The 23,264-nt window shown below is 36.6% G+C and overlaps 1 protein-coding gene across 1 annotated transcript in view; it reads left to right on the forward strand.

Annotated features, from left to right (window-relative positions):
• The window catches only part of TRAK2 (trafficking kinesin protein 2), a 72,245-nt gene that overhangs the window by 8,416 nt on the left and 40,565 nt on the right, over window positions 1-23,264 (forward strand). Inside the window, exons 2-4 of the mRNA XM_051990522.1 lie at window positions 4,308-4,366; window positions 14,520-14,835; window positions 15,759-15,953. Of these exons, the coding sequence (XP_051846482.1) occupies window positions 14,745-14,835; window positions 15,759-15,953 (286 nt within the window). The 5' untranslated portion in view covers window positions 4,308-4,366; window positions 14,520-14,744. The remainder of the gene's footprint in view (window positions 1-4,307; window positions 4,367-14,519; window positions 14,836-15,758; window positions 15,954-23,264) is intronic.

The following is a 23,264-nucleotide window of genomic DNA, read 5'->3' on the forward strand; positions in this document are numbered from 1 at the left end:
TGAGCCAAGTTGCCTCCTCCCTCCTGAGAAATCAGTTAAGGATTATCATGTGAATTTGATACAGTTGTCTTTGCCTTTGTGACTGACACTGGAGTTGTTGGTTTATGTTAGCTCGTATTTCCTTCTGCTAACAATCATGTGATTTAGTTTCCACAGCCAAAGAGCAGTTTTTTATTTCTATCTTATTCCAAGCTAATAGCAACCTTGAAATGAAACAATGAGTAGAAAAACCATTTGGAGAAAGGTGGGATGGAAAAGCAGTCCACTTAAAATTTCCCAAATCATTTCAAGTGTGGGAAATATATAGTTTGATAGTATACTTCACATTTTGATCACTTTTTAAAAAAATTATTATTCATGCTTTACAATAGACTTTTGAGATAACGAAGAGCAATCTAAATCATAGGATTTTTTTTTAATTTGGACTATTTATGCGTTCTTTATTATATTTTATGCAAGGATTTGGAGTCTTATAATAAATTATTTTTATTTGGCCATTATATAGTGATTGGGGTTGTTTGAATTTGTAGAATGTACATGATAAATGTTAATTCAATTCTTAAAAGACTTAATTGGAAATTTCCTGCGTAGTTTGTTGTTGGAATCTTTAGAAACTGCTAACTCATTAGAGTTGATAGATTATTGATCTGATCTTACAAGAAGATGTTTTGAGCCAGAACCTGAAACAAGGTACTAAGTAGAACTAATTGATACAATGCTTGTGTTCACACCTTTACTCTTTGGAGTTCACAAGTATGGAAGATTCACAAAGTTAACTGTAACTTTGTGAATTCACACCTCCCTCAAAGCTCTTAGGGCCAGAGAGCACTATGGGAGAAACCCATAATCCCTTTCTCTCATATCCCACAATTCCTCTCTCTTGAATAAGTAGAGCTTCAAAGGGGCCAGTCAGAAGAGTTTTCAGAGGAAGAAGCTACTAGTCGAGATTTCAGCGGAAGACTGAGAAGGCTCTCTCAGAGGCACAACCAGATTCACTTCATCTCACACCACTGTGGTGTCTGGGCTCCTGCACTTCCCCCACTGAGACCAAGCTGGTCTGAAAGACTCACCAGAAAGCTGCCGAGCCCCAAGTGAAGGAGACAAGACATTCATTCCATCTCTGTGCTGGCTGGAGGCTGAAGAAAGCAGAGGCAGAGACTGAAGGATTTGGAGACATTCAGAGGGAGCTCTTGGAACCAAGCAGAGAGATAGGCCTCTAAGCTAACCGGGCTATATTAGAGACAATAAAAGATCTGAACTTTTATTACCTGGCTGCGTTTTGGGTGATTATTACTTTCAACTGAAACTAAGGCTGCCTCCAGAAAACCTCCCCAGAGAAACCTACCTTCTCCCGGAGAGAACCATCATATTATATATTTTAAAGAAGAAAAAGAACACAACAGTTTGTGACTCATGTCTTAGAGAAAAATTGTTGATAAAGTTTGGGGTCACATTAATATTATAATGTTCTTGAACTTGAATTCTGCCTTATTTTATCCTCTCTCCCACTGAATTGCAAATGACTCAAACATCTTAAAATCAAAGTGCAAAATAATGACAAACATTTGTCTCTATATTGAGTATACATGTGCTAGTTGATATCATTTAGTTTGACACTTTCCAGTTGTGAAATCCGAACCTCTATGGCTATTTTTAAAAGCATCATTCCATTAAAAGAATTGCACAGAAAAGACTTTTTTTTTTCTTTTAAAATAAGTTTTTATTGATGGCTTTTGTTTTTTCACACAATGATTTTTTCCCATATCTCTATCTTTTCTCTTCCAGAAAACCTTTTCATATAACAAATAGTATTTTTAAAAACAAAAAAGAAAAAGAACATGCCAGGTTAACTGATCAATACATTGAAGTCTGAAAATATGTGCAAGATACCATACTACACAATTTAAGTTTGAAAGTACTTAAATAGTTTTTGGTGATGATAAATCACCATCATATTTTGTCATCTTTGATGAAGATAAGTTGATTATATACTCATAAGTTTTTATTTTTTCTATACATATTTCATAGGTTTAATTCCAGAACTATCATTTTATTAAAATCTTATCTTAATCTGTTAATTCAACAGAAGGAAAAAAAAGATCTTTTAAGTCATCTAATTCAATGGGCTCATTTATTATGGATAGAGAGGTAAAGTGCTTTAGAGAGAATTCTGTGGCCTGTTAGAATGTAAGCTTCTTAAGGGCAGCAAAAGACTGTTCTTGTTTTTTCTTGGTAAGCCCCAATAATTGCTTATTAGTTGATTGATTTCTTAGGCTTTATCTATAAATAAATCGCATTGAATTATATCCCACAAATCCAGAGGCATGTGCCTATTTTCAACCTACCATTATTTGTTCCAAAAGTATTACTGTATTTAACATGGTTACCATATATCCAAAACTATTCATCAATCTTATTTCTCCTTTTTGATGTTGAGAAAGTGACAGCCAGCACAAAGATGGAATGAATGTCTTGTCTCCTTCACTTGGGGCTCGGCTAGCTTTCTGGCAAGTCTTTCAGACCTGCTTGGTCTCAGTGGGGGAAGTATAGGTGCCCAGCCACCACAGTGGTGTGAGATAAAGTGAATCTGGTTGTGCCTCTGAGAGAGCCTTCTCAATTTTCCGCTGAACTCTCGACTAGTAGCTTCTTCCTCTGAAAACTCTTCTGACTGGCCCCTTTGAAGCTCTACTTATTCAAGAGAGAGGAATTGTGGCTCAAATGACAGCCTAGGGTTATATAGAACTTATGCTCTGATAATATGTTGTTAAGCTACTTCTGTTCTGGTTTCCATTTTGCAGTTCCAGAAATGTATGTATGTTAGAGACTAATTGCTTCAAACATATTTTTACTATTGAGCTTTTATTTCAGTTTGCTATAAGAATCTGAAATATAACTTGCCAATTTGTTCCTTGAAGGCTTCATGCTTGATATCTCTTGGCTTAGAGGAGACTAAGATATTTGGATAAGTATTGCCTTTGTCTATGGGTGAGTTTGATCTTCTGATTCAATTCCAAAACCTTCCTAACTTTCCTATTATTCTCTAGGACATTTCTGTCTTTCCTGTTTCTCAGGCTCATAATATAGGTGTCATTTTTTATTCCTCACTCTTTACCTATTTCCTTAACAATAAAATGGGGATCTTAATGGTACCCAATTTCCAGAGCTGTGTTGTGAGAATCAAATGAGATAATATTGATAAAGAATTTCACACAGTGTCTGACCCATTCATGCTTAATAAATGCTTGTTTTCTTTTCCTTCCTTCCTTACGTCCTTCCCCCATTTCCAATCATCTTTTGGATTATATTTTTGTCTGGTGCTTGCCTAATAATTGTCTTCTTTCTCTTGAACTGTGATTTTTGTTTTGGATGGATCCATGAGCTTTTAGTGAATTTCCATTGTCAAAGTAAATCTGCAGTTCTGCTATTGATTGTCTCAGAGAGTTGCCTGGTGGGAATGGGGGGAGGAGGGGGAGAGGGATTACTGAGAGTTTAAGTGATTTGCCTAGCACATCTGTCACTGTGTGGCAGAGATGGAATTGAATCATCCTGGTCTTCTAAACTCTAAAGCCAGCTTCTATATCCATATCTATTCTTCCTTGGCTTAAAATGCACAGTTTTTAGCAAAATAGCTGGCCTACAACTAATGTTACTTTTATTATGATATATTTATGTCTTTAAAGCAAAATTTCTTTTATCTTAGGAACTTAATCTTAGGATTCTGTAAGATAATGGAATAGTTGGGAATATTATCTGTCACCATGAAAGAAATTTGCTTAATTATTTCTTCATAATTTCCCAAATTCCTTTTTATCTGATGTAGTACCTCAAGACCCTAGATGTACCTCCTGCCTCCTACCCATCACCACTTGGGATTCCATAAATATATTCAAGTCAGAAAGGATTTTGTTTCTGAATGAATTTAGGAAATGTTGAATTAAAGGGACTAGCACTAAACGACTGACTCTCCTGTTGTCCTTACCCCCTCCCCAAAGCTCTTCTTCCCTGTACTGTTAAGTGAGTCTGCTACTTACCCCTCCTACTACCTACTGTTCCCCATCTGTTTCTGCTATTAATGTGATCTGTGTCTAATATGTATGTATATTCTTCCCTTCTTGCTTTTTCTGGTTTCCTACAAAATTCTTTATCTATGATTAAGCATTTACATTCAAGATAAGACCCAAAAAAGAAATTACTTTTTATTATTGTTAATAACAATTCATATTTACAAAGAGCTCTAAGTTTTACAAAACTTTTTCTCCAAACAAACCTATGATTTAAGTAATAGAAGTATTATTCCCATTTTACAGATGAGGAAAGTGAGGCTCTGAGAAGTTAACTGACATGACCGTGATCACACCAATAAATAGTAAGTGAACTGAGATCTGAACCCAGGTCCCTGGACTCCAGAATTGGGCCTCAAGTCATCTTGCCTTTTTTTACGAGCATTGCAACCACATTTTCTTCTCTTTTTCCTGGCATATGTATGGTACTTCAGGTACATTGGATGTTCAATGAATGTTGGGGGACCAATCTGGCAGCACTTCTTTCTGTGGATCATTTTCATCCTTTGGGGATATATGTTCTAAGCACTAGACAACCAACTTCTATTTAAAAGGATTGCATGTGCATAATGAATCGGTGTATATCTGATTCCTTGAAAATGTTTCCTTTTTGCTTGTGTATATCTTAGGTTAGTTTTAAGTAAGAGTTTTGAGTAAAGTGAAGTGAACATCTACCATTGGCACTTCTTCAGAACCCATCTTGGATAGCAGGAGCTTGTCAAGAAAAATAATTGTTTTAACTAAAAAATCTATTGCATTTATAAAAATGAATAAGGATCCAAATAATAATTTCCACTCAAGAAAGGCTGTCTTCAGATCAATTCAATCTATTTAACATTTATTGATCACCCTCCAGATGTTTACTATGTTGTTATTAAGTCATTTTTCAGTTGTGTCTGCCTCTTCCTGACCCCATTGGGGGTTTTCTTGGCAAAGATACTGGAATGATTGCCCTTTCTTTCTCCAGCTCATTTTACAGACAAATAGAGTTACGTAACTTGCCCATGCTCACAGAACTAGAAAGTGTTTTGAGTTCAAACTTGAACTCAGGATGATGAGTCTTCCGGACTCCAGACCAGGCACTGCATGCACTATGGCTCCAGCTAACTGCCCCATTCATTACTTTGTAATGCAAACAATGAACAAATATGCTCTTTAAGCCTACAAGTTTCCTTATAATCAGATTCAGGGACTCAGTGAATAAAATGCTTCACCTGGAGTCAGGAAGACCCGAGTTTAAATCCTGTCTCATAGTACCACTGAGTAAGTCGCTTAAGCTCTGCCTGCCTAAGTTTCCTCTTCTATAAAATAAAGGTAATAATAGCACCTACTTCTCCAGGTTGTTGTGGGGGTCAAATGAAACAATATTAGTAAGACACTTGGTAACCCTCAGATGCAGTTCTTAAATGCTTCTTTTAATTTGTTACATTTGCAATCAAAACCATTCATGATAATAGTTGGCTTTGTTGTGGCATTTGATGAAAGGAGAAAGGAAAGGGAAAAAAAGGTGTTTCTGAGTAAAATGTTCACTTGTGTTTATTTAGCTAATGTTATTATTGGTGATTATTAAAGTTCTACTTAACTAAAATGTCTACTAAGCTTTCCTCTCAGAAGGGGTTCTTCCCAGCTCTGCCAGTACAAGGAATAAAAGCTCCTACCATAACCTCTCATGCTGGCAGAGTGATGGCAGAGTGATGGCAAGTGCATCTGCTCTGGGGAGGATCAGCCCTGCTCAGAAATTGCATTTGAGAAAGTGCTGAAAAGTCATTGCAGGCTCACCCACAACTGCTCTACCACACAACTGATTTAAAGGTCTTAAGTGATTTGCTTTTAGTTTAAATCTAGAACCTCATTATGCAGCAATAAGCTTGTCTGGCATATTCCTAGGGCATATATGCTCCTCCAGCTAAAGCCCTTAAAGCTTTAGCTCACACTTTTGTCTGTGCAACATTAAGTACAACAACAGCTCATGGGGGGCTACAGTGAGGCTACCCCGGCTTCACCCTCCTTGATGAAACAACTTCTGCCAAGATTAGATATTAGAGGGAAGTGAATGGAGAGTCTTTATGTTTTAGGCTTCTAGAGAGCCCAACAACCTAGGGACTCACATGCTTAAAACTATATTTAGACATGGTGACAGAGTGATCCTTTAATTCCATGGCTGGGCTAAAACTGTTTATGTGATTAGCTCTGCTATTTCCTGCTAGCAGTATTTATTTCACTGTTATGCTGTGATGATTTGACTTAAGCCTTACTCTGAAAAAAGAAATTACTAGCCCACCTCATTTTATTTTCTCCCAAATGCTGTTGGATTCCAAAGTTTTCCTAACCAAATCCTACAAGCTTGGTTGATTGCTTTAAATGAAAAGTAGCAAAGTGCTTGCTTGAAAGAGTGAATAATTCAAGTCTATCAAAGAAAAGACAACTCTTTTAGTGAACACTCTACCAATTGGAAAGGGTTTATCTTGAGTACTTGTCTTATGAAATCGATTATCATAAGGCTCAAATGACACCCAAGGCAATACCCAAACTGAGTCGTTATGTCAACAGATTGGTATCTTGGTGAGAGTGTTGGACTTGACCCTCAAGATGCTATAGAAGCTGTGTCCCAAGGCAATACACTCATCTTTCTCTTTGCAGTTCAACTTTCCTCTTTTGTAAAATGGGCAAGTTGGACTCAGAAGCTTCCAAGGCAGATTAAATGATAATTTGGGCTTGTGATTATAGCAGGAAACCTAGGCAAATCTTAGACAAAATATTTATTTCCCCTGAAATCTTCTAATTTTTTGGGCTAACAAACATTTCGAAAGAACTTCCTCCCAGACTTTTAGGTTTTCATTAAGGAGTAAGCACGGATGGTCCTTGCACAAGTCCATTTTCTAGATTATGTGGGTGAACATTGATTTAAACAAATACAAGAGAACAGAGTTGAGATAGATTAAAATTAAAGGATTTATTCTGTATAGATATTAAGTCAGTGATATTTATACAGCCACACTTTATTTTTTAAAATTTATTTTTAACACATTGCTTTATGAATCATGTTGGGAAAGAAAAATCAGAGCAAAATGGAAAAATCATGGGAGAGATAAAAAAAAACAGAAAAAAGAAGTGAATATAACATGTATTGATTTATAAATCTTGTTGGGAGAGAAAAATCAGAGTACAAGGGAAAATCCTGGGAGAGAGAAAAAAAAGAAAACCAGAAAAAAGAAGTGAACATAACATGTGCTGATTTACTACATTCATTCTCCTTTGTTATTTTTTCTGGATACAGACACTTTAATACTTTTTATAGATGTCTCCTGGGCTAAGGGTTTGGGTCAAGCTGAGGCAGTCTTTTTTGGAAGCTGACTGAAATGAAGAAAATTGGTAATCGTCATTGTCATAAGTAGTGCAAACACAATGCAAACACTGTGCTTTTTCAGGTTAATTTCCCACAGCAGATTTATACCACAACTTATACTTGCTAAGAAACAGCCTGCCATGGGGATAAAAGAGATAGGAAAATCTGGATTTAACTCCTGTCTCTTCCAAATAGTAACCATTTCTTAAATCTTCATTCAGTTCTTTAAGACTACAAGGTGGGATGCTTGCCAATTGTATGTTCAGTGATAAAAGTATTAAACAGTTGTTATTATGGTTTTTTTCAGTCAAGTTTGACTCTCCATGATCCATTTGAGGTTTTCTTGGCAAAAGATATTGGAGAGGTTTGTCTTTTCTAGCTCATTTTACAGATTAGGAAACAGAGGCAAACAGGATTCTGTAACTTGCTCAGAATCACACAGCTAGTAAGTGTCTGTGGCCAGATTTGAACTCAGCAAGAGGAGTCTTCCTGCCTCCAGGCCCTGCAGACTATCCACTGTGCCACTTAATTGTTCTTGGCCACTTAAACTAAGTAAGTAGAGGTTTCTATTCTGAAGAAATCATACATCTGAACAAAAAAAGCAAAACAGAATCAAAAAAAACTTCCAGCCAATGGGAGTATTTCCTTCCTGTTCAGTGTAACAGGGTAGACTTTAATGTACCAAATTAATTTGTTTTTTATGTAGGGAGAAATTATTAATTTGGCATAGCTATCTGTGGATTCATCCATGTAAATAATCCAGCAATGCAGACCACATAGCTTATTATTCATGACTTTTCCTTTGCAATGTATGACCAAGCTTTTTCTACTTCAGACCTCCCTCTAGTTCTTTTGTCCTTGTGAGGATACTAATGAATTACTTGAACATCATTCATCTGTCATTACTACAAAGTGACCATCTCATTTTAATCATACATTTCTTTGAAGTTGTTGTTTACACTGCTTCTCCTTTGTCATTTCTTATTTACAACATGTTGTTGTCTGCTTGGGCCCACCACCCATTGCCTTCCCTGGCTTTCTTAAATCCCAATTAAAATCTAGCCTTTCATGGAAACCTTTCCCAATCTCTTTTAATTCTGTTAAATTAATTTTTTCCTATTTCTCTTGTATTATAGTTGGCTTCATATATATTTGTTTGCATGCTTTCTGCTGCATTGGATCATCAGCCTTATCACTGTTTCTGGCACATAAAAGGTGCTTAAGAAATGTTTATTGATTGAGTGATTCTGTGATTTAGGACTGTATTGTTAGAAGCTATATGTAGTGACTCCCTTGTTCTTGATGGTGAAAATATGTTTGTTATAAAAATCTTTTTAAGTTCTCTGCATTGTTGTCAATTCATCCTTAAGTACCCTCAAGATGCACCAAATTTTTTTGTAAACTGGGTTTTCCTTCAGGTTTTAAGCTCTTTTATGAAATGATACTGCTTATAATCTTCCACAGTCCTCCTCCAACAGTTTTATAAATTAGTTTACATTCTAAAACCTTTGGGGCATATCCAGAGTATTACCTTGTGAAAATACTGGCTTACTATAACTTCTTGATGGGAAGTGTGAAACTTGGAAACTCCAAATAAATGTAATTTAAATGGGTTTTACATACTTAGAATTGTGAGTGGACTCAAACAAGATTCTGTGAGAAATACATTGATGTGGTAGAAAGATTGCTAGATTTGGTCTAAGAATATCTGGGCAGAAATTCCAGCTTTGCTTTGTTTTTACTTAGGTGACATAGGTCAAGTCACTTAACCCTGATGTGTCAGTTTTCTCCTTTGTAATATGAACGACATGATAAGATTAGCTGACGTCTAAGGTCCCTTTTATAGAAATACCTATTTTTAGTGGGGGCTGCTCTTTTTCTGTCAATTAAATCACAAAGACCAAAAAAAGATGAATGTTTTTGAAAAATAAGTCCCATGATGGAAAATTTATAACTTTAATTTAAAAAAATTTTTTTTCTAGTGCATTTATAAATAGCTAAATTTTTAAAGTAAAGATCTGTAGAAATATGTTTCTAAATTTTATTTTGAGACTTTCAAATCTTCCCTTCTCTGCTTTGACTTTTGTCTTTTTTCTCCTTCTTGCTTTATAAAGGCAATCAGGAATAAAGTAAAGAATACTAGCCTTGAAGAGATCTAAGTTTCAGTCCTTTAACTCTTACTAGCTATGTGATCTTGAATGATTTACATAAACTCTCTTAGTTTGTTTCATTATCCATAAAGAATAATATCTACGTTATGTATTTCACAAGAGCTATGTATTTCACAAGATAATTTCCAGAAAGGGAATTTTTAGCAGAGTTGATGATTATTTTTTTAAAGGATGTTTTAGAAGATTTGTGTTTATAAAAAACTTTTTAAAAAATATTTCTATTGTTCCAGAAGAAATTAACCGGAATGTCCTGTAATTTAAATTGTTGCATTAGAAATTCTGTCATCCTATTATAAAATAGATTTTGAGTTGGAAGGTACTTCTGTGATTATCTGGTTTCAGCCTTTCATTTTATAAATACAGAACTGAAGTTCAGAAAGGCTAATGATGTGGCCCAAATCACACAAGTAATAATTGGAAGAGGCAGAATCTGAACCCTGGTTCTCCAATTCTAAATTCTGGCCTATGTCAACCTTTCAGAAGTAAGAAAGCATTTGCCCAATGGAAGGGTTGCAAATGTTGGCTAGGTTCTTGAGCCAGCCTACAAAAACCCGTTTAATTCCATTGTAATCTTTCTTTAAGGGCAAAAACCATGTCTGTCTTATACTTGTACTGGTCTCATCTGCCACAGGCCTAATTTTGTGTTGTTGCTGCTGACATAGTGATAATATTTAAGTCCTCTTTGACTGTGAAAGATAAACCTCCTTCAGAGACTCCACAGGCTTATGCTTAGTATTCACTTAATAAATATTGTTTGAATGAATGAAATCAAGTTTCTAACTTATTTAATTTAAATCCATCTGTAATTTGGAAAGTGTGAAAGCATAAACCTAGAATTTTAAATAAAGTATTTTTTCCATTTAATTGCTGTTTTGCTTGGCAATAAATAAATTAGAATTCAGATTTCTGAGAGATTCATTATGAATGGTATTTGTATGATATAGATTTGTTTTGTTTTTACTGAATATATTCCTTTGTACATAATAGATGTACTTTGGACTGATTGCTATGAGGAACCACCTGGATTTATAATAAGAGCTCTTTTTGAGTAAATGAGCTAAGTTATGATAAAATTCCTGAGCTCTTTAAGAACTAATTTAGAAAATTTAGGTCCATACAGATAGTTTTATCTGAAAGCTCTGGATCAGTTATATTTAGTAAGCATTCCTAGTGCTTCCTTAGTACTGGAGCTTCATTACTCCCCACATTTGGAGTTTGTTCTTATGATTTACAAAGCAGTTTCAGTTACTTTTTATATCAGTCACTGAATTCATGCACTTAAAAATAAAGGCAAAGACTGATCTGTGGAGCTATTGTCTCTGGGAGAACTAGAGAGAAATTAGGTTACAGTTTATCAATTCTTTTTTTCTTCTTGCCTGAGATGATAATCCTCTAGGATACAACCTAGCCATAAAGCTAAGTTCCTTTTTTGGCATGGGATGGGTGGGTGGTAGGAGATGGGGAAGGTCTGCTTAGTTCACTTCCTTAGAGCACTAGCCTAAGTTGAGATATGGAGACAATTCTCAGTGGGCCAGTTAATATACACTTAGCTATAAATAGTTAGGGTCACAAAAAGGACTCTGAATCCTGTATGTCCCAGTGGGCAAGTTCTGCCAATAGTGACTTCTGTTATATAAAAACTTTAGGTTGCACACATGTTAGGAGACAAGTAATACTTGTATTAGGTGGAGGAACACCCTACTTTTATTATTCTCCTCAATTTTCTCTGTTCAAGTCTCTCAGGCCCAGATTAATTTTCCTTCCTCCTAAAAAATTATCTCTTTTCTTTTGACCCTATTAAGATTTTCCAGTTCATGTTGTTTTTTCCTTTCCTATACACATATTTGTCATTACATACTCTTCACAAAATTTATGTGAATCTTGACTCTACTTGTGTCAAAAGAATGCTCCCTCCCTCTTGCAATTCCTTTCCTATATCTTTCCTATACACATACTTGTCACTACATACTCTTCACAAAATTTATGTGAATCTTGACCCTACTTGTGTCAAAAGAATGCTCCCTCTCTCTTGCAATTCCTTTCTATTTATACATGTAAATATTGTATTCAATCCATCTCCATTGGCATATGTCTTTACAAGATCAAGAATTCTTTTACTTTTGTCTTTGTATCATCTCCAGCACCAGGCACAATACCTATTTATTGAATTACTATGTATTCCATCTCCCTTCTAACACTTTCTTCATGCTCTTGATCCAGTCTATCCCACCTCTTCCAGAGCATTATATCATCAATACTTTCTTCACAACAATCCTGTGAGATAACTAATACTAAAAACAGCATTTATTTGTATGTTATTTTTACCTTCACAACCACCCTGGCAATTAGGTACTATTATCATCTCCATTTTATAGAAGAGGAAACTGAGACAGGCAGAGATTGAGATTTATCCAGGGTCATATACCTATTCAAGTATCCGAGGTCAATTTGAACTTGGATCCTGATTCTAGGTATGAAGCTGTCAACTTCAAAACCCAGTAAATGAGAAAATTGAGAGTTAAGAGTTGAGATTTATCCTTAGTCACAGGGCTAGCAAATATGAGACCCGGGACAAGTAGCAAGTATGAGACTCAAGCCTGCCAGTTTGAGGTCCATCACTCTCTGTAGTCCCTAAAATTTGTTTGTATCATTGGTGGGGAAATTGCTTATGTGTTGTCTCCTCACCTTTCTGTGGGACTCAGTCCAACAGATAGTAGAAAATCACATCCTTATTTGTTTCAGAGGGAGCTCCCTCTGGAGACAGTGAAGGAGTTTAACTTTTTCCTGGGACACTGGACAGGATATTTATCAGTTATTAAACTGAAATTTAGAAGTTGTCCTCATATTCATCAGGCCACACGGCCTGGATTCATTTAGGATAGCGAAGTAATCTGTTGTACAAGATGAGTGAGAAGATTTTTACTGGCTTCCCAGTCAGAGTATAATTCTGCTGGGTAGAAAAAAGAAGGGTTAAAATAGTAAAGAAGGTTTTTTTTTTTTTTTTAAGCTGTCCATTATCATCTTTCCAGTGATATCAGAGGTCTCTCTGTTTCCTGAACAAATTCTCTTGGATTAATATTTTAATTTTTTAGAAAAATTTTAAGTAATTCTTATTTTTCTCCAATTATATATAAGTATAATTTTTAACATTCATTTTAAAAAATTGAGTCCTAAATTTTCTCCTTCCCCCCAACCTTTCCCTCCCTGAGACAATTAGCAATTTGTTTTAGATTATATATGTGCAACTATGCAAAACATTTTTGTGTTAATCATGTTGTGAAAGAAGGCAAACTGAGAGAGGGAAAAAATAAAATGAAAAATAGTATTCTTCTATCTACATTCAGACTCCATCAGTTCTTTCTCTGAAATGGATAACATTTTTCATCAGTAGTCCTTTGGAATTGTCTTGGATCATTATATTACTGAGAATAACTAAATCATTCACAGTTGATTATTGTACAATGTTGTTTTACTGTGTACAATGTTCTCTTGGTTTTGATCCCTTTATTTTGCATCAGTTTGTGTAAATCTTTCCAGGTTTTTCTAAAATCAGCTTACTTGTCATTTCTTATAGCACAGTAGTATTTTAGTCATATACCACATTATGTATTACATATCACATATATTAGTCATATACCACAATGTATTCAGCTCTTCTTGATGGACAACTCTTCAATCTCCAACTCTTTGCTACTATAAAAAGAGCTGCTATAAATATTTTTGTTTAAATATATCTTTTTCCCCTTTAAAAAAAAATCCATTTGGGATCCAGCTCTTCTAATAGTGTTGAATCAAAAAGTATGCATAGTTTTACAGCCGATTGTACATAGTTCCAAATTGTTCTCCAGAATGATTGGATCAGCATACTAGTTCACTAGCACTTCATTAGATATCTGTTTTTCCCTCATTCCCTCCAATATTTGTCATATCTGATATGTATAGGATAGTGTCTCAGAATTGTTTTAATTGCTTTTCTCTAATTGTGATTTAGGACTTTTTTTTTTCATGAGTATAGATAGCTTTGATTTCTTTATCTGAAAACTCTCTTTTTATATCCTGTGCCCATTTATCAATTGGGGAATATCAGATATATACTTAATTTTAAAAAATTAAAAATTAATAACAAACTAATCTTTGGAAAGTACTTTTTAAAAAATCATATTTTTTCCATGTTTAAAATTCTATATAAAGTCAGACTCCTTATCCTGGCATTTTACAATCTGACCCCAGCCTGCCACTCCAGCCTTTTTTTCCATAGTATATAACCTAAATTATATTCACTCTGATCAACTAGAAGTTCCAAAACATTTTATTTTCCTTCAGTGCCAATGCCATTTTATGGCCATTTTATCTGTTTAGAACTACCCCTTCTACCTTAATCCAACAAGACCCAGCTAAAATTCAATCTCCCCAGGATACCTTTACTGTTCACCTGTTAACCTATGTTGCTATCACTCTTGTGATGTGGTTTTTTTTTTTTTTTTTAATTTATAGGCTTACCTTATATATGGTTACCCCATCCAATGTTGTTTAACAGTAATATCATCAATGCTGAAAGGTAGAACTGGTTGAGATAAACTTGTCCAAAATAATAGTCCTTCCTACAAGAAGAATTCCCTACACTATTTTCCTATGTTTCTTGACTGACTATTGAACCAGGCAGATTCATTCTATAGCAATGATATCAAAATGAAATTTAAAAAAAGCAGTATGCTGCAGACAGCATATTGAATTAAGAAAAAATACAAATTAATATCATCTATGTTGTATTTTATTATTAAACATTTCCCGATTATATTTTAATTCACTAGAGTGAGATTGACTTAATCTTTTTCTTTGTATTCATCCAACCAGCCTATTGATTTGATCTGACTTACCAAGATAAAGTGAGACGATCCATTTATTTTACAAATGACATCTTTAATATGTGTTTGGTTTTAGGTGATGGTTGGCCTGAGAGATAGAGCCTCGTAACACCATGTAAAATGCAACAGAAGTAACATTTGACCATTTAGAAGTATCCAGCTTTTTAAAAGTTGTGATCTGACCTGTGGTGGGGAGGTAAGGTCACTAGAATACTTTGTTTCCTGAATGGTTTGATGGCTTTCTTCCCTGACTCAAATCGAAGTTGTCATTCTCTACCAACACAAAAAAGGAAAGGAGTGGATGACGCTGCCTTGGAATGCCACCTCTGATTCACTGACACATGAAGAAAACCTCATGAGTAGCAATCATAGAGACTCAGAGAGCATCACAGGTGAGTCGATAGGTTTAAATTCTAACTATATCTTAATGGTTAAAACTTCATCATACTATTCTGTTACACAATATTGTCAAGAAGCAACATCACTTTTAAACAAATGTGGCATTTGTTAATTATTATTTATAAAGCACTTAGAATGAGCTATGTACAGTTATGGATCAAATTCCATTAAAATATACATTGCAGTGAAAAAACCTGTGTAACAATTAAGCCTTAAGGATGGATTGGAATTTTTGTTTTGTTTTGTTTTTAATGTGAACTATTCATCTCTTTGATAATATTAGTCTTTGTTGGTTAAATGAAGAGAATAATTGAAACTTGATAGTCAAAATATGGCAAGAATTAAATGCAAGTTGTGTTTAATATTTTTTATTACATTTTCACATTAATTTAAGCCTAGGCGTGTGCAGCGTAACATTCTTATCAGTTTAATAGTTTTGCTTGAGTTTGAGATTATCCTTTGCCATGGGCTTAGAATATGTTTTGTTTTATTCTCCAAAGGAATACTAGATTAAAGATGAAGAAGGAGTCATTAGCTCCCAAATTCATATCCCAGAACCAAAGAAATAGGGAAAACTTTATAGTCCCAACCATGATTGTTATTTATCTTGCCATGGGGTGGAGGTGGGGTATCTCTACTTGCGATCTCAGTGGTGTAGGGAAGTCTCTTTGAGGAAATTCACAGGTCCAGTTTATATCTTCTCTGCAACATAAAGTCATAAAGAGTAGACTGGGACACTAAGAAGTTAAGCGAGATGCCTGTCCGATGTGTCAGATATGGGGCTGGAACCCAAGATTTTCTCTCTATCCACTGTGCTATACTGCCACTCATCAGTTTTTAGGAAATGATTACTCCATTTTTCTCTGGAGCATAATATGAAAATGCATCAGATTTACATGGTATCTTTTTTCATAAGATGTTTGCTCCAATGAGGATATCCCTGAAGTTGAGTTGGTGAGCCTACTAGAAGACCAGCTTCCTCAGTACAAGCTACGAGTGGATTCCCTCCTCTTATATGAGAATCAAAACTGGACTCAGTCTTCTCGTCAGAGTCAACATGACTCTGACGCCATTTCTCCAGTCCTTGCTGAAGAAACTTTCCGTTATATGAGTGAGTATCACATGTGTCATGTGAAATAAGAATATGTATTTTATATGTATTGTAGATATGATGGTAACTGTTTAAAGTGCATATGGAAATGTTACTGCTCAACATGACCTCACATTAACAGGTAGAAAATGTTCTCATTGGAAAAATTAAAGTTTAGTTCTTAAGAGCCTAAGTCATTTTGGATATCTGGGGCAGGAAAAGCTGGTTTTGCCTCCCTTTCCTTTTCCATCTCATGTTTCTGATTTCTCTTTAGATTGAGTGGAATGGTGTGAAAGAAATTTATTGTTTCTTACTTTTGTGGTAACTGAACTAAGTTGACCTGCCTGCTTGTCCCCAACATTTAATGCCCCTTTACATAGGTATTCTTAGTTTCTCACTTTTACCATCCCCACAGAATGCTACCACAGAAAGTCACGAAGAATTTTGGTACTTGGAATCATAGCTGTTATAGTAGTGCCCAAGAAAAATAAATACAAATTTCTTCTGTTTTAATCCAAATCACTCTGTGTAGAGAAACATACTAGATGGGCTAAGCCATACTTGTTCTCTTGTGGTATTAGCAGACCCCAGTATTCTAAATTTAATATAAGATAGTGACTCCCGTGAATGAGTACACTGTCACACATGATACTTGATTCAAAACAAAATTCTTTAATCAAAGTCAGGTTATGTTTTTTAATATCCTTTTTTATATTATTGTTTAGCAATTATGATTAAAATTAGACTACAAAGATCAATAGGAGAGCAATGACAGACAGGCAGTCACTTAGGAGGAAGTTTCTAAAGCCTGGTTAGTTGGAACAAAGAGGTAGGAATAGGTAGAGATTGGATAGTAGTTGGCTGTTTTTGAGAACCTCTTTCAGACAACTATTTTGGGCAACTTCTCTTTGTTTGGAGGCTTCTGGAGGAAGCTGATCAATTCCCAATCAAAAGACAATTAATCAGATTGATCACATCAGCCTATTATAAATAGCTAACCCTTGCTCTGGAGCCCCCAGCAACAGGTATGGCCAACAGGCAATTCAGTTCAACAGTGAGATACTATATGGGATCAGCAGGTACTGGAGTGGGGAGATACAGAGACACAAAGCACAAAAGTTCCTGCCTTCCATGGGCTTCTTTTCTACTATGTAGATACAGCTTGTACCCTGGAAGGCATTGGGTGTGGTACACTGGGAAAAGACCACTGGTCTGGCATTAGATGGCCTGGATTCAAATCCCACATTTAATTCTAATGATTAAATGATAACCAACATAGAGCACTTTAAGATTTAAAAGTGCTTTTTGATGAAATTTGAGGTTCAGCACACCAAACAATGAGATTGATATAGGCAACAAATGATGACATTGAGGAGAGCAGCTGCCACCGGATATTGGGGTTCAGTCATGTGACGAATTCACAGTGACCTTTCTCTTTGGTAAAAGGTGGGTTCATCTATGAGAAGAGGTCACTTACAAAATGAAAAAGTAAAATAGGTGCCAGGATTGGTAAATATGAAATAGATTTGGAAGAGCATGTCAGCGAGGAAAGGGGTTTTAATGATTAATAATTGTTGGAATCTTTACAAATTGCTAACTCATTAGAGTTGATAAATTATTGATCTGATCTTACAAGAAGATGTTTTGGGCCAGAACCTGAAACAAGGTACTAAGTAGAACTAATTGATACAATGCTTGTGTTCACACCTTTACTCTTTGGAGTTCACAAGTAGGGGAGATTCACAAAGTTAACTGTGTAACTTTGTGAATTCACACTTCCCTTGAAGCTCTTAGGGCCAGAGAGCACTATGGGAGAAAACCCATAATCCTCTCTCTCGTATAAAAGAAACAGATAGAGGCTCTCGGACAGATTTCAGCGGAATTACGCCAGAAGCCCTCTCTCGGAGGCAAGAGAGATCTATTCCAGAATATTTTCCACTTGGCTGGCTGCTGGCGGAAGAAGAGTTTTCAGAGGAAGAAGCTACGAGTGGAGAGGTCAGTGAAGATTGAGAAGGGTCTCTCAGAGGCAAGACAGATTCAACTTGGTACTGGCTCTGGAGGCTGAAGAAAGCAGAGGCAGAGGCTGAAGGACAAAACCGTTGGATTTGGAGACATTTGGAAGGAGCTCTTGGAACCGAGCAGAGAGACGGGCCTCTAAGAATCTAGCTATCCAGGCCCAAGGAAAGAGACAAAACTTGGAAGGAGAAATAAACATTTGTATTTTTACCAACTGGCTGCATTTGGGGTAATTATTGATCTGAACTGATACTAAGGCTGCCTCCAGAAAAACCTTCCCCGAGAAACCACCCTCTCCCCCAGAGAGAACTATTCTATTTATTTTAAAAGAAGATCACCGCAAATAATGAAAAAGACGAGTTCTTCAATGGAACTCACAATTAACCAAGAGAAAGGGAATGTGCCATGAAGTAGGACATGCCATTAACTAGCAGGTTAAATCCAAAAAGGGCTTTAGCACCTTAAAAGAGTTAGTTAGCTATAACTAGGAGAAAGATACCATAGGACAAAGTGGGGAAGACCAGCAGGCAGCATACAGTGGTGGGTGGGCCTTGGGCAGATGTACAAGAGACATTAAACCACAAGGGTTCAGCATCTGCTTGTTTACAGGAAGGTGGAGTTGCCTGAGATCCTGCTGGAGGTGGGATTGTAAGGCTGAGCAGATGGCTGTCAGTGCCCTTGGCTGCTTGTCTCTAGGAGGCTTTCTCTGTCAACTCACCTAGTGACCCAGAATCCCACCTTGGTGTCTTGTTGCTTTTAATCCTCACAGCCATCCTGTTAGCAGGTGTTGTTATTTCTGTTTTGCAAATAAGGAAGCCGAAGTAGGTAGACCCGGTGGCTTGCCAAGGGCCTCGTGGCCAATGAGGGTCTGAGTCAGGGTTCCTGTCTGCAAGTCCAAGGCTCTGGCCACTCCATCCTCCTCTGTCCTTCTGGGTCTTCCTTAACCTCCTCAGGCATCAATTTCCTTGTTGACAAAATATAGGTTAAACAAATAACCTCTGGGTCTCTCTTCCCTCTAGATCCATATTCTGGGATAATCAAAAGCGAGGAAAGAGATAAGCCCAGTTGTGGCAAGAGCCATTACTGAATAGAAATAATGATGTTTGTTCTCACCAAGAGTAAACCCAACTCCTAGAAAAATGCTATATCTATCTGGGAAAGGTTAATCTTGGAAAAGGAGCTTGGAGGGCCCCGGGGATAACTTGGGCTAGTCTTGGTCCCATACAGCCTATAGCATAGCCAGAAGTGGAGACTGCTTCTGGACCCCCACGGTCATCCCCTTCTCCCCGTAGAGATCCTGTTGCAGCAGACTCCAGCTGCCATAGTCTGAGGAGCAGGCCCCTGTTTTTCTCCATTCTTGACAAAACAGCCAGCACTACCTTTGATATGTCCCCAGAAAACTCCCCAGGGGCCCGTATGAATACACAGAAGGAGAAAGACAATACAGGACCTATCTGGTTGTGCTTAGCAATAGCTTGACCTATTGGAAGTAGCTGCCACCATTGACATCACTCAGCTGCCAGCCCCAAAGGCTTATCAGTGACCCTGCTTCCTTTGAAGATTTGTAGCAGGCCTCCAGAAGAGCTATTTGTGCCAAAAGCACACTTACTCAGATCCAAGTCCATGCAAAAGAGAAAATGGTAGGGCATTTGGGTCCCATGAAAACAGTCCCTAAAAGTCCCCTTTCTTTTTATTCCTATTCTCTTCTCCTTACTGGTTTGTACAAAAATGTCAATTACTATTGATTCCAGAGGAGAAAGAACCACTAGAAGCTAAATGGTTTTATATGAGTAGGGAGGGGGCTTATTGAGGCAGAATGAGATGTGCTATGTACCCTTGACTGAATAAAATGGGATTAGAGGAGAGAAGGAGGGAGACTTTCTTAGATGTAATAGCCCTGGGGAGGATTGGAAAGGAGAGTGGAAATAGAAGCGTGTATATAAATATCATTTAGTTGATTTGGAACTGGAGGGAAAAATCTGACCCTGATCCCCATAGAAAGTCTCACCCTTCAGTACTGAAGGCCAGACTGACAATTAGGGCGTAAAAGCTGAATTGGTTGTTTTTATTTCTCATGCCTGTGATTTTTATATGTTTATCCATTCATTTTTATTCATTTTGGTTTGCTTCCCTCCATCAGGAATGTCTGTCCATTCTGGGGGCAGGAGAAAGGAGACAAATGCAAGATAACATGAGTAGGGAAGAGAACACCTACATCTGGGGAAGAATTTGAGGGAGATCAGGAAAAGCTTTATATAGGAAGTAGCACATGAGCTGAACTTTGAAAAGGAAAGGAGAGGAGGATAGATCACATTTCAGGCGTGGGATGTTTATGAGGAAGCACAGAGGTAGGAGACAGAATGCTGGATTCAGAGAACAGCTGGTAGTCCTGTTTAGCTGGAACATGGAGAGTATATAGATAGGGGAAATGTAAAATAATTTGGAAAAGAGGGGACATTGGAATTGGCCTTTAAATGCAAAGTCATAGCATTTGTATTTTAGCTTGGAGTACAAAGGAGTCATTCAAATTTTTAAACAGGGAAATGCCCTGAGGCTGATATAATAGAATGTTAGGAACCATAGAAGAGGGAGTTCACAGAAGATGGTCTCCATTTTTTCAATAAAATAGGAAGTGAATCAGTTTTGAAAGAAAAGGGGTGATTGCTGATATGCCCAAAAGGCTATAAAACTATGCATACTCTTTGATCCAGCAATCTTATTTCTGGGTCTGTATCTCAGATAATAAAAATGGGGAAAGGACCCATATGTGTGGAAATATTTATAGCAGCTCTTTTTGTAGTGGCAAAGAACTGGAAACTGAGTGGATGCCCATCAGTTGGAAAATGGCTGAATAAGTTATGATGTATGAATGTTATGGAATATTATTGTTCTATAAGAAATTATGAGTGGGCTTCTTTTCAGAAAAGCCTGGAAATACCTGCATGACCTGATGCTGAGTGAAGTGAGCAGAGCCAGAAAATCATTGTACTTAAAAAGTTTATGTGATGGTCAACTGTGATGGACTTGGCTCTTCTTATATACTACAGCAGAAAATTTTGGAAAACAGAATTCCAAAAGAGAAAGGGAGACTTACTGCCAATCATTTACCCTGCAAAGCCAAGTAAAATCCAGCAAAGACAGTGGATCTTTAATGGAATAAAGGACTTTCAAACATTTCTGATGAAAAGACAAGAAGTGAGAAGGAATTTTGAAATACCAAACGCAATATTGCAGAGATACCTAAATAGGTAAATTTATTTGGTCAGTTGGCAGGAACTATGTGACAGTGAAGTATTAACATTCTAGGGGGGGGGGGGGAAGGGAACAAGCTGTGTGATCTATACTTAACCCCAATTACCTCATCAACAGAAAAGAAAGAAAGACACAATCTGATCAATATAATGAATAACCAGTTGTCTATATCTACCAAAAACCTGTTTACCACATCCAGGTGGTTACAAGGTTTTGGACACAATAGAAAAAGACTCAAATGTTTCTGGACAAAGCAACTAAGTGGATTTGATTTTGTTTTAACTATGCTTATTTATTGCAGTGGCTTTCTTTCTTTCTCTTGGTTAATTGGAAGGAAGGGGTAGTTAGCAATAGTGATGTCAATAAAAAGAGAGCCATAGCTATTAAAGAAAAATTAATGCATAAAAGAAAACAGAAAGTTGTTAGAAGGAAGCATGGAAGCAGGATAGTATCAGGAATAATGCACAGAAATATTTGTATGGTTTATTTATTTATTTTTAAACTTTTTATTGACAGAACCCATGCCAGGGTAATTTTTTATAGCATTATCCCTTGCACTCTCTTCTGTTCCGATTTTTCCCCTTCCTCCCTCTACCCCCTCCCCCAGATGGCAAGCAGTCCTTTATATGTTAAATAGGTTACAGTATATCCTAGATACAATATATGTGTGCAGAACCGAACAGTTCTCTTGTTGCACAGGGAGAATTGTATTCAGAAGGTATAAATTAAGTTTGAAATGGAGATTGATGGTTTCATTCTCTTTGTGTTTTGCTACATGTATGGAAATGCTCTTTTGATATTTTAGGTTTCAAAGAGAATCATCTTTTTCTTGTTGTTCCATCACATATATGGAAATACTATTGTTGGATGTTGGAATCTTTATAAACTGCTAACTAATTAGAGTTGATCTGATCTTACAAGAAGATGTTTTGGGCCAGAACCTGAAACAAGGTACTAAGTAGAACTAATTAGTACAATGCTTGTGTTTACATCTTTACTCATCGGAGTTCACAAGTTTGCCAGATTCACAAAGTAAACTTTGTACCTTTATGAATTCACACCTCCCTTAAAGCTCTTAGGGCCAGAGAGCACCATGGGAGAAAACCCATAATCCCATTCTCTCAGAAGAGTCAGATATAAGGCCAGTGAAGAGAGAGCTATTCCAGAATATTTTCCATTTGGTGGTTGGTCGAAGAAGAGAGTTCAGCTGGTTGGAGAGGAGCACTCTGGTGCAGACACAGAGCACTTTGAGAGATTTCAGCGGAATTACTCCAGAAGCCCTCTCTCCGAGGCAAGAAAGAATATTTTTCATTTGGCTGGCTGGTGGCAGAAGAAGAGTTTTCAGAGGATAAAGCTACGAGTGGAGAGTTCAGTGGACAACCAGATTCATCTTCATCTCACACCCCTGTAGTTGGTGGCTGGGCTCCTGCACTTCCCCCACTGAGACCAAGCTGGTCTGAAAGACTCATCAGAAAGCTAGCCGAGCCCCAAGTGAAGGAGACAAGAGATTCATTCCATCTCTGTGCTGGTTGGAGGCTGAAGAAAGCAGAGGCAGAGGCTAAAGGACAGAACCTTTGGATTTGGAGATATTTGGAGGGCTCTAAGCTAAACCGGCTGTGTTTTGAGAAGAACAAGGACTCCAACATTTGAATTCCAACAGTTGGGGAGGCTTTTTTATTTCTGGTGTTTTAAGTTAAAATAAAAACTTTTTTTTAAAGAAGGAATTTGTTGGAATAATCAAGACTCCTAACTGAATTTTCATTGTCTTCATTTCTCTAAATGGTAAATGAATATAAAATTGGTTTTCTAGTTTGATTCCTCAGATTTTTCTAATTCAAAAGATAAATGTTTGTGTGAAATCATTCTTGGACACAATTTTTAAAATTTTGTTAAGAGCTTTTTTATTTCCAAAATATATGCATGGATAATTTTTTAACACTGACTCGTGCAAAATCTTTTGTTCCAAATTTCTCCTTCTATCCTCCCATCCCCTCCCCTAGATGGCAAGTAACCTAATACGTGTTAAACATGTGCAATTCTTCTATATGTATTTCTATGATTATT

The sequence above is a fragment of the Antechinus flavipes genome, chromosome 3 (genome assembly GCF_016432865.1).
Source record: "Antechinus flavipes isolate AdamAnt ecotype Samford, QLD, Australia chromosome 3, AdamAnt_v2, whole genome shotgun sequence".
NCBI classification, from domain to species: Eukaryota; Metazoa; Chordata; class Mammalia; order Dasyuromorphia; family Dasyuridae; genus Antechinus; species Antechinus flavipes.